Source organism: Mesoplodon mirus, assembly GCF_964341445.2.
Source record: "Mesoplodon mirus genome assembly, chromosome: 3".
Taxonomy (NCBI): Eukaryota; Metazoa; Chordata; class Mammalia; order Artiodactyla; family Ziphiidae; genus Mesoplodon; species Mesoplodon mirus.
The window spans coordinates 172,275,114-172,287,313 of record NC_138978.1 but is presented as its reverse complement, the minus strand read 5'-3'; the positions used below and the strand labels follow the sequence as shown (position 1 = coordinate 172,287,313).

The 12,200-nt window shown below is 34.9% G+C and overlaps 1 protein-coding gene across 2 annotated transcripts in view; it reads right to left on the bottom strand.

Annotated features, from left to right (window-relative positions):
* NME7 (NME/NM23 family member 7) overlaps window positions 1–12,200 on the bottom strand; it is a 263,616-nt gene that overhangs the window by 218,129 nt on the left and 33,287 nt on the right. The window contains exons 2-4 of one of the 2 annotated variants that reach the window (XM_082612065.1): window positions 6,871–6,917; window positions 4,560–4,667; window positions 3,652–3,818 (exon numbers count right to left, since the gene is read on the bottom strand). In XM_082612065.1, coding sequence (XP_082468191.1) covers window positions 3,652–3,818; window positions 4,560–4,667; window positions 6,871–6,894 — 299 coding nt within the window. In that variant the 5' untranslated portion in view covers window positions 6,895–6,917. The remainder of the gene's footprint in view (window positions 1–3,651; window positions 3,819–4,559; window positions 4,668–6,870; window positions 6,918–12,200) is intronic. The other variant, XM_082612066.1, reaches the window with a different exon arrangement.

Here is a 12,200-nt window from a genome sequence, read left to right as displayed (position 1 = left end):
TTACCACAAAAGAAAAATCAATATAAAAAATAATAAGGGGGTGGGATGAAAATTTTGGAGGTAATAGATAAATTTATATCCTTGATTGTGGTAATGGTTTCATGGGTATATACTTAGCTCCAAACTCACAAAATTGTATGTATTAAAGATTTATAGCTTATTGTTTGTCTATTATACCTCAATACAGAGATTTTTGAAAAAGAGAATAGAAATGTAAATCGAATGTCAGATTTCTACAGTTAATGGGAATTAGGAAGCTGAGGCTAGTTTGTTAGCTAAATTGAATTATATAGAATTAACTTGATAAGTGCCTCAAAATTAGCAGACGGCACCATGAAGATCAGCTTTACTCCTCCCTCTCACTACAGGCTTTACTCCAGAAAGAAAACAGTTGAGTATGATAAATATAATAGGGATGTAATTAGTTCATAAATTATCCTTGACACTATATAAAACTGAGAACTAGGCTAAGTTATAATTATTACATAGAAGCTATTTCCATGGGACCATGACAGACATGCATGTATTTCTCCATATGCCTACTTCTTTGGTCATTTAAATGAAACAATATATTTTTAAAACTCTTGAATTCTGAAGAAGTTTATTTAAATCACCCAAATGGTTGCTGGATTTAACCCACTTGCAGTTAGGAGAGACTCAGAAGAGAAAATGGTGAAACAATTGAAGTCAGTAAAAATAGAATATTGCACATATTTTAATTAATTATATTTATAAAGCCCAAATATTTAAAATCTGTCTTCACATTCTTCTGTTCCTCCTATTTTTAAATCAGTTCATTCAATAGTATTTACCAATATATTAATTAGAGGTTTTAATAAAAAGAGAATGAGTTTTAAAGTCAAACACAAGATTTACTTGTTGCCCTTTACTTTGTAGTTGTGTGACTATGGCTGTGTTCTGTAAAATGGAATCAACATTCACTGTAGACAAATCAATTAATATATATATTAATTATAATTGTTACAGCTATTATTATTTTATTTTGATTGGGTCATACTATTAACCCTGTCTCCCTAATTCACTTATTTTTGCTAGTCTAAATGAAAACTTGAATTAGTCTTGAACTGAGATGCCTGCCACAGTGGTTGGCATATAGCATGTGCTCAAAAATTAAGCTATAAATATTTATTACTTGTAAATAAAGGAATTGTGGTTGGTGTTTCCTTAATCCCATAGACTTTTATCAGTAGATCTCATAACAATGAGATTCCTATTTGTCTAACATTCTATTTTTTTTTTTTCCTAGTTCAGAGTTGTCCTGGGAATCTTTGGTTTTCCTTTTTTATGAGTCATTCACCACCTCACTGATTCATCACCACCTGTGTACTAATACCACACTGAGCATCAAAGAACCTCCAGAATTATAAAGGGCTTGTAAAGAAGTCACAGAAAGGATATTACTATGGGGGGGACTCAGGTATTAGGTAGATAACCAGCTTTTTTTTTTTTTTTTTTGGCGGTACGCGGGCCTCTCACTGTTGTGGCCTCTCCCGTTGCGGAGCACAGGCTCCGGACGCGCAGGCTCAGTGGCCATGGCTCACGGGCCCAGCCGCTCTGCAGCATGTGGGATCTTCCCAGACCGGGGCACGAACCCGTGTCCCCTGCATCGGCAGGCGGACTCTCAACCACTGCGCCACCAGGGAAGCCCAACCAGCTATTATTTGGGTGGCAAACCTCAAAATATAGTTTGACAGATATTTTTTCCTATAGAATTAAATAGTTTTTATACATATAGCCTTAATTTCCACCAGTGATCCCTATTTTTCATTACTGCAACAATCACTCCACAAATCCAAAGAATCCCCCAAGTCAGCACAATATAATATAAGCCACAGAAACCAGAGCCAAGAAAGATGACCAAAGAATTAACATTCCATTTCAAATATAGCTCGTGCTAGACTCAGAAAGCTGCAAACTCATAAATGTAGAGGTTGAAAATTATAATGCCATTTTAGTATTATGTTTTCTGGCTAGCCTAATTTTCAGCTACAACTGCAACTTGTTCTGTCTCTCCTCTAAATCAAAACTGAGGGAAAGTCAGAATGACAAACGTAGCTACGACAAACAATGAAGACAGAAGACCAGAGAGACACACAGAAGGCACCATACTGCAGTTTCTCCGCTTCACAGGAAGAGCCACATGCAATGGGAGGGAGGGAAGGAGGCAGCCAGCGGGGAGCTCTGCCTCCAAACACAACTGACTATTTTCAACAACATAAGCTCATTCATTCAACAAAGTTATGTGGGGCATCCCCTGTGAATAATGCACTGCTTGAGGCATCACCACCAGGGCCTTTAGAGATGCAGTTGTGATCCCAAGACAGATTAAGTTTCTTTGTATCACAATGTTTTTGTATATTTTTTTCTTTTCAAAATACTCACATATCCTGTCTTCAATTGATCAGTCAATATTTATCAGATATCTATTACGTCTGTGAATAAAACTCAAAAGTAGACAATATATATTCCAAACAATCTAGACAAAAACACCTTTGTCAACTAGATCAAAGGTCATCATTTGAAAACAGGGAGGAAATGAAGAAAAGGAAAGAGTAGATAATAAATGTTAAATTGTTATTCAACGATTCATTCATCTAACACAGACAAGGTGCTTGTAATGTATGAGGAGATGTGCTAGGTGCCACAGGAGACATAAAAATGAACTGAGACAGAATGAAGACAATCATTTTGCAGGTCCTATCCCTTCTCCTGTGATTAAATCCTCCTATTCTTGATTCAGACAGACGCTGGGCTTTAATCCTGCCTCTACTCTGTGACCTTCAGCAAGTTACCTAACATCACTAAGCCTCAACTTCTCCATCTGCAGAATGGAGCTAATAATAATATTATTAGCTTGTGTATTAGGTTGTTGTGGGGCTTAAATAAATGATGCCTACAAATCATTTTAACACAATACCTTTTATAAAAATAGCTAACAGGTATTAATGCTTATCATTATTACTATTACCGTACTTCGGTTAATCACTTTCCTTCCTTCCTCTTCATACCTATTGCTACCATCCTAATCAGTCTATTTTACTACTTAAATTTAAAAAAAAATTTAACCACCAAGCCAGTCATGAAGAACAGTGAGCTCTGCCTAGTGTATAACATTCTGTTGTATTTTTACTCATACTCATTCCTCTGACCAGCATTCCTCCAACTTGATCCAACAGGGTAAAAATTCAATCCATCTCTCATGATACTGTCAAATACCTTCACAAAGCCTTCCCTACTCTTCTACAAGGAATAGCTTTACTTTCCTCTGAGTTTCCTTTGAGCTTCTGGCAATCACTACTTCTCCCCCATAAACCATCTTTATGCAGTACACGAAGACTTAAATTTTCAGTTCCCAGTTAGAAGAATGATGAGGGTGTATAAAAGGTTTGCGTTTTTTCCTCTGGAAAATAATCATTGCCTAAGACTATGAGCATCACTTTGTTCCCTGAGTGAAGAGCAAATCACAGAATCTGCTCCACAAAATTCTAAAAATGTCATAATACTGAATTGGATCACTGAAAAATATCTATACTGTAAAAACAAAAGATAGAAATAAGAAGTTAGAATTTCGTATCAAGACATACATAATGTTCTAAGAATTTTAAAAAGATTATATACTTGCTTTCTTACTTTTCTTTCCTACTGCCCAGTTGCCGAGCTGTATATTGATCCCCATAGTCAAGTAGGACCAGTTGTCGAGAAAAGACATTCACTTTGTTGCCTATAAATAAATCTTCCAAGTGAAGGTCTTCATATTTGGTCCGCTTTAAAAAGGTGCGATGATTCTTTACATCATGCTGGAACCAAAAACAATACAATAAAACAAATAATTATCAGTAGGTAATGTTAACCTTATTATAAAACTAGAAATAGTTATTAATTTTGCTCTATTAAACATAAGTTACATTCTGTTTCATTTTTGCTATAAGTACAAATCATAATTTCTTTCATAACTTATGTATTTCCTAGTCTACTCTAGTAATAACATAAAAATTACAAAGTTAATACTTTAAAAAACCCTGGATAGAAAGATTTGTTTATTTCCAAATCACTGCAGCAAATTAGTGCCTATGAAATCCCAGAGAAATTCCAAATTTCTGCTTTCTTGCTGACACAAAATCCCAATACCAAATAGGTCCACCTGCAAAAGGAGTCCTCAACAAAGGGACACAAAGAAACAAGCAGGACTCTTTTAGCTCAGTCTTCTTCAATTTGACTTTTTGTAGTGATAACAGCATTCAACAATGGTGACATATTTATGAGCATGATAATCTTTATCTATAGCCACTTATTGACTATCACTTAATCCAAAGCATAAATAATCCCACTTCAGTTTTCTAACCAAAAAAATAATTTCTATTAAAAGTAAAGACACAAGGTATCTTCTTGTATTGGAATTATAATACCAAAATTTTTTAAATTCCCAAAATAAAAAGAATGTATTTTTAAAAGCAACTATAAAAAAGGCAATCCTATTCCCCTCTGGATCCCACCTTCACTCCGTTTGCCAACTTTAAAGCAAAAAAAGGCTCATTTACCATTTCAACAGATCCATCCCCTGGGTAAAATAAAAGCTCATAACGTCGAAATAGTGAAGCATTTGGATCATACCACTCTGCAATGAAAACGAATCTTTCACTATGATTCTGTAAAGAAGGATAGAAGAATTTTAACACTAAAATATATAAAATAAAATATAAGCACTCTTGTAAAAATCATACAAATTGAAAGAATTACCAAATATTTGTGATGAAGAAATTTGTTATTACTTATCGTATTGAATAATTCTGCTTTTCAACAGTATGCCAGTTATCCACATACCCTCATACATATTTCCTTCTAATTTCTTATTAAACATCCTTAGATATCTCAAAGATGACTTATGAACTGCTTAATACTTCACAGCCATCCAATCATCCTGGATACATTGATACTTTTTTTAGAACATGAGCTCCTGATCTGACTACTGTGATAATTCAGTCCTTCTGAAAGCAAGTTTACATATAAGCAGATAATCAATAAACTAGTATGAGAAAAAAAATTAGTATGAGAAAAAATTTCTGAGTGGCTAGCTCTCAATTACATTTAGAACATAACTGTTCTAAATTTAAGACTCCAGCAGTATTAGATTATTGTTGTCATTCAAATTATAGTAAGCATCTTTACTCTCCTTAGTAATTTCACATGATAGTATTTTTTTATAGAAATAGTGGGAGAATGTGTTAGTCTAGGTCCCCGGAGAAGCAGACACGATGCCAAGACAGGATTAAACATGCAAAAATTCTATTCTGTAAGAGAAATTCTGTACAGGAAATTCCTACAAGAGAAAATAGGGAGGGATCCAGGGAAGGCTGACAGACCACAATATAAATCTGACCCTGAGTGAAGGAGAGAGTGAAGGAAGACTGGGTGGAATCCTTCTGGACTGCTCTACAGACTAAGGAAGGTTCAGCAAGACCACTACTACCAAATGTAAAATAGCTAGCTAGTAGGAAGCAGCCACAAGGCACAGGGAGATCAGCTCGGTGCTTTGTGACCACCTAGAGGGGTGGGATAGGGAGGGTGGGAGGGAGGGAGACGCAAGAGGGAGGAGATATGGGGATATATGTATATGTATAGCTGATTCACTTTGTTATAAAGCAGAAACTAACACACCATTTTAAAGCAATTATACTCTAATAAAGATGTTAAAAAAAAAAAAAAAAAAAGACCACTGGGCGGTGCGCAAGCCAGTTAGCCCTCAGAGAGTTCTCTGACTTCCAGGGACAGGCCTGCTTTAGTATCCCTGCTCCTCTCAGTCACGGGCTGGGAGCAGCCCTTGGGAAGCATGTCCTAAGCACAAAAGCAGCAGTAGATTCCAGAGCACAGGAGCTGAGGCCCTTTGATCATTTCAGCTCCCTCTAGTTGGAGATCTGTGAGGTGCATGCAATGAAAACGGTAAGTCAAAGAATGGCCCTCTTTCCTTGACTATTAGGCAGGATTTCCCATCATATGTTATTAATATCTTAGCCCCCAAAGGGCCTTCATCACAATAAGCAAATGAGGACATAAAGAAGAAAGGAATCTAAGGGTTTCGTTGCTAATTCTGGATTTAGCATCTGATTCTCTGGTTATGGTATATAGACAAGTTCCTTTTATGTTAATAATTCACTTATAAATTCTAGTACTATGTCTAGTTATATTTATGATTGTACTCATAAGCTATAATGAAGATAGTTTTTAAGACACTATTTTATTTTTCCCACAATCATCCAAAAGACACATTTAAATAATGTTTATTAGTGAAGAGAAAACAAAGGTAAGAGATACACTATAACAAGTCTTTCTTCATTCATTATTTTTCATATTGATCCCTATAAATACAGCTTTATTTTTATTTTTTAATACAGATTTTTAAAATTTAGGCTTCACTGTACATTCTAGTATTATACTCTCCTTTTAATATAAAATTTAAATATTAGTGGTTTATTAAAATTTTTACTATCTATATTAAAATATTCACTCAAAAACATCATTGAAATATTGCCTTCACTAAAATAAAATTATGAAATGGAAGAAATGATGAGACATCTAACTGAAGGTAAAAGGGCAAAGAAAGTGATGCAAATGAAAAACCAATGAAACTTGGCACTTCCATTTATCCAGGCAGCCTTAACCACAAAACCTGCCAATCACACTCTTTAACTCTGAGGCAAGTAGTAGAATTTTTCATGATTCATCATCCAGAAAAGTTTTAATACAAAGAAAACAAACTGAGGAAGTACCGTTTCTGGCTGACAACGTAGCTTAGAGCAAATCAATGCTACTTTCCAAGAACAACTAGGAAAGTGGGATGTTAAAAAAATATACCTGTTTGATGACGTTGGAGAGCATCTAAGGCAGCCAGATTTGATGACCTAAGATTCAGAAAGACAGGAAGTTCACTGAGGTGATCACAGCATTCTTTATACTGCTTTTACCTGAGGACATGTGTTGAGACTTAAGTCAAGCTGGACAAGAGACTGAGAATCCCAAGAAGCTGGCAGGGGAAGGCTGCTAAGAGGCAGAGAAACTAGCAGAGCTTTTGACAGTGTCATGGAGATAAGTAGACAAACACTGGAATTTGGGCCTACTAATGCAGACAAGACTTGAGGGGCAAAGATCCGGAAGAAAAGGAAACCATAGAGAAGTGAGCTCAAACCTGTGTTTGTTCAATGGAGCTTTCAGTAGCATCACAGTGCTGGAGGGAGGAAAATGAGAGTTCAAACCTACCAAAAAGGAGACCACTGATAAACTATCTAGCCTTTCTGTTGTGACTCCTGGAGCATTACACTCCAGGAGCATAGGCAAACTAAAGGTAAACTGATCCTTACAAAATTTGAAACAGGTTTTGTGTTCACTCAATGCTCAATTATGATAAGTGATGTTTCCTCCATTCCAGCCCCCTGCATCTCCAGAAATGGAAATATGGCTTTTCATACACAATGTCAAGCTTTCAAAGACAAACTACCAGATATACCAAAAAAAGAAGACCAAGAGAAAAAAAAAAGACAATAGAAAGAAATGCATGAATACCCTAGTTATTATCTAAAAAGGCTTCAAAATAACAATGATAGGTATGAAAAATATATGTCAAGATTAATAATTTCACCAGAGAGCCAGAATCTATTTTTTAATCAATCAGAAATTCAAGAATGAAAAGTAATTGCCAGCACAGCATTCTGTAACTAGCAAAATTACCCTTCAAGAGGTGAAGGTGAAATAAAGATATTTTTAGACAAGCAAAAACAGAAAATTTATTGCCAATGTACCTGCATTAAAAGAAATTCTAAAGGAAGTTCTGAAGGAAAAAAGAAAATGATTCAAGATGATTCAAGGAACAGAAGGACTGAAAAAAAATGGAAATGTAAATATATGGGTAAATCTAAATAAATAACGCATATACAAAATAACAATAATGTCTTGTGGGATATAAAATAAGTAGAATTTGAATTCAGATCAATAAGAATATAAAGGGTGTGGAGGAAGACAATATTCTTCAAATTATGTGAAGCAAAAAAAGTATCTCCTACATCAGTTGCTCGACCTTTTCTCAAATTCCAATGAACATCAGTGAAGAGAATGTCTCTTAAGCTAATAGGCACACAAACTGGAGACATTCTGTTCAATTTTTCACCCTCTGTTCTGTTAGAATGACCTTTCTTCATCTCCTAGTGCTCAGACAACAGGAAAACAATTCTCAAAATGTTTAATAAATCAGTGCCATTCAAACTTTAAGAAATTAATGATAACCATTAAACATGGCAATAATAATATTTAGAGTAGCTACTAAGTGGCAGGTTCTTTACATACATTATCTCATTTCATTCTCACAACAGACAATGTAGGTTGACAGAAATAGGGATACTATTTCACGGACGAGGATAGCAAAGCTCAGAAAATTTGAACACTGGTCCAAGGTTACAAAGCAAAGAAATGAGTAAGTCAGCCCTCAAACTTTGGTTCTTTGGACTTTGCAAAGCCCATGTTTTGTCCCATTAAACAGCACTACTTACATAAAATGATGCAAAAGTCAGTGTTAAAGAAAGCATTCAGTGGGCCTAAACTAATGATGAACTGAGTTATTTAACTACTCCTCTATGTAAAGTTAAATAATTCTAGACAGGGTCAATTTTGTAACCTTTAACAAACATGTAGGAGAAAGGGTATGGATTATTACAAAATAGAATAAGGAAATCAGGTTACTCCCTGTGACATCAAACATACTTAACAAAATATCTCTTTTCAATTATATCCCAAATTCAGAATCTTAAGAAACCAAGAGTCAGTGAGTTCTGTCCTTATAAAAAATACCAAAAAATACTTAAATATAAAACTATATTTTTTTTTTTTTTTTTTTTTTTTTTTTTTTTTGCGGTACGTGGGCCTCTCACTGCTGTGGCCTTGCACGCGCAGGCTCAGTGGCCATGGCTCACGGGCCTAGCCGCTCCGCAGCATGTGGGATCTTCCCGGCCCGGGGCATGAACCCGCATCCCCTGCATCGGCAGGCGGACTCTCAACCACTGCGCCACCAGGGAAGCCCTAAAACTATATTTTAAAACCTATATAACATTCATATGGAAACCCAAGAGACCCAGTATAGCTAAAGCAGTCTTGAAAAAGAACAAAGTTGGAGACCTCACATTTTCTATTTTCAAAACACTGCAAAGCTACTGTAATCAAGACAGTGTAATACTGGCATAGAATAGATATAGATTAATCTAATAGAAGGGAGTCCAGAAATGAGCTCATACATATATCATCAACTGATTTTCATCAAGGGCAGCAAGACCATTCAATTCGGAAAGAACAGTCTTTCCATAAACAGTGCTGGGACCACTGGATATCCGTAGGCCAAAAAACACATGAAATTGTATCCCTACCTCACAGTTTATACAAAAATTAACTCAAATGGATCATAGACCTAAACACCAAGAGCTAAGCTAGAAAAACTGCTAGAAGAAAACATTTGTGACTTTGGGTTAGTAAATGGTTTCTTAGACAAGACACCAAAAGCACAAATGACCAAAAAATGAAAGAAAACAACAACAGTAAAAAAGATAATTTGGACTCCAAATGATACCATCAAGGGAGCAAAGTGACAACCCACAGAACTGGAGAAAATATTTACAAATCATATATCTGATAAGGGAGGGTCTAGTATCCAGAATGTATTAAGAACTCTAACAACTCAATAATAAAAGACAACCCAGTTACAAAATGGGCAAAGGATCTGAGTAGACATTTTTCCAAAGAAGATATAAGAAGATATACAAATAGCCATTAAACCTATGAAAAGATGCTCAATACCACTAGCTCTTAGGGAGATGGAAATTAAAACCACAATGAGATAGTACTTCACACACACTAGAATGGCTATAATAAAAAAGACAGACAATAATAAATGTTGGTGAGGATGTAGAGAAAATGGAACTCTTATATGTTGCTGGTAGAAATGTAAAATGATGCAGCTACTTTGGAAAACAGTTTGGCAGCTCCTCAAAATGTTAAACATAGAGTACATATGACCCAGCAGTTCCACTCCTAGATATACACCCAAGATAAGTGAAAATATAGTATATATCCATATAAAAACTTGTACATGAATGTTCATAACAGCTTTATTCATTGAAAATATACTATACACCCATACAAAAACTTGAATGTTCACAGCAGATTTATTATAGTCAAAAAAGTGGAAGTGACCCAAATGTCCATCAATTGATGAATGGATAAATTGTGGTATGTCCATAAAATGAAATATTATTTGGCAATAAAAAGGAATGGAGTACTGACTCATGTTACAATATGGATGAATCTTGAAAACATTATGATAAATAAATGAAACCAGTTACAAAAGATCACATATTCCATTTATATGATTTCACTTATATGAAATGTTCAGAACAGACAAATCTAGAGACAAAAAGTAGGTTAGTGGTTGCCAGGGTTTTCAGGGAGGGAGGGATGAGAATGACTACTAATGAGTATGGTATTACTCTTTTGTGGTAATGAAAATGTTCTAAAATTGACTGTAATGATAAATATGCTAAAAACCACTGAATTGTACACTTTAATTGGTGAATATTATGGCACATGAGTATATTTCAATAAAGCTGTTTTAAAATAAAGTAAAATAAAATACCATCAGTTTAAGATACCAAACAAAATTTTACAAAGCAGATATTATTTAGGAAATTACAGAAAGTATATATACACACACATATATATATTGTGTTGCCAATAACTTGCTGCTTTGAAACCATTTTCACTGTGAGTACTATATTCTAATGTAGTCATGACCCCTAAGAAAAAACAATAAAAACAATTACTTTTTTATTGTAAAAGAAAAAAAAAGTAAATAGATACCAGAGGTCACACTTTTGAGGGGAAAGAATAGAGTTGTGTTAACTTTTAAAATTCCATCAAAAACCAAACAACCTAATGCGATGTCAAAAGGAGAGTTTGCAACACTACAGATCAGTTCAATAAATCTCTGATAAATAACTGTCACACAGAAAAAGATACAATAACTATGTCCACAAGATTTCAAAAATGCTTAAGCTTTTGGGTCTGACCTCTTGAAGTTTTGGCATAGAGTTTCACAACAGCACCTACACACAAAGAAAAAATATTTCATAATCTCTCAAACAATTAGCCGATTCCTTCATCTATAACTGTGATTTATCTCAATGAGATTGTAAAAAAACTATATATGAATAATAACAGAATTTCTATTTAATAGAAGAAAGTAACTCTCAAGCAAGTATTGTTTCCTCTATGAAAAAAGGTTTATCATTGCAAGTAAAAATTGTATTCAAACTTGATTTAACCTTAACCTTTGCAGTAGAAATTTTAGTTATTTCCTAGAGTCAAAAGATGTCTAGAGATATAACAGTGGTACATCTGGACTTGGCAGAGAACAATCGTACATCTGAACATCTCATTCAGGCTGGCCTTTCAACTAGTTGCCTCACTACACGCACACACATGCACACACACACACACACGAGCACATATCCACATCCACACACCTAACCCAAAGTTACCTGTGAAACTTTAAGAATTTTATTTTCAGCTAAGTTGAGGCAAATCTAGCAAAGAACTCTATTCCTTTCTTTTTTTCAGTGATGTCAAAGCTGAATATCATCATGTTCAAACGCTTCATTTTACGGATAAAGAAACTGAGGCAAGCAAACATAAATGACTCACATAAAGTCACAGAGCTAGTTAATGACCGAGCTAAAACTTGAAACTCCACTTGCTATGACTCAGATCTTTCCATAATCCTGGGCTTCCAGGGCCAACTCAAGAGGGAGAAACTAACACTTTAGTCACACATAGGGACACCTCCAGTTTTCTGCCGGATCTTCGGATGAGAATGTCACTGCCTGGATGATCACAGGGACAACAGAGATTTCCATTTCTGTCAGAAATACCACTATGCAGAACATTTAAAGATTATGCTCTAGCAAAATGAGACTTTTTCTTAAAGAAGCTAAATCATTTTCCTTCTTCTGAACATTTCAAATATAATTTATACATAATAAAACATTCAAGCACACTTTGTTCCAATTTTGTAAATAATCACCAATGTGCCATCTCATTTTTTTAATATTATAAGCAGATAGCCACACTATAAGGTTCAAAACACACTACTC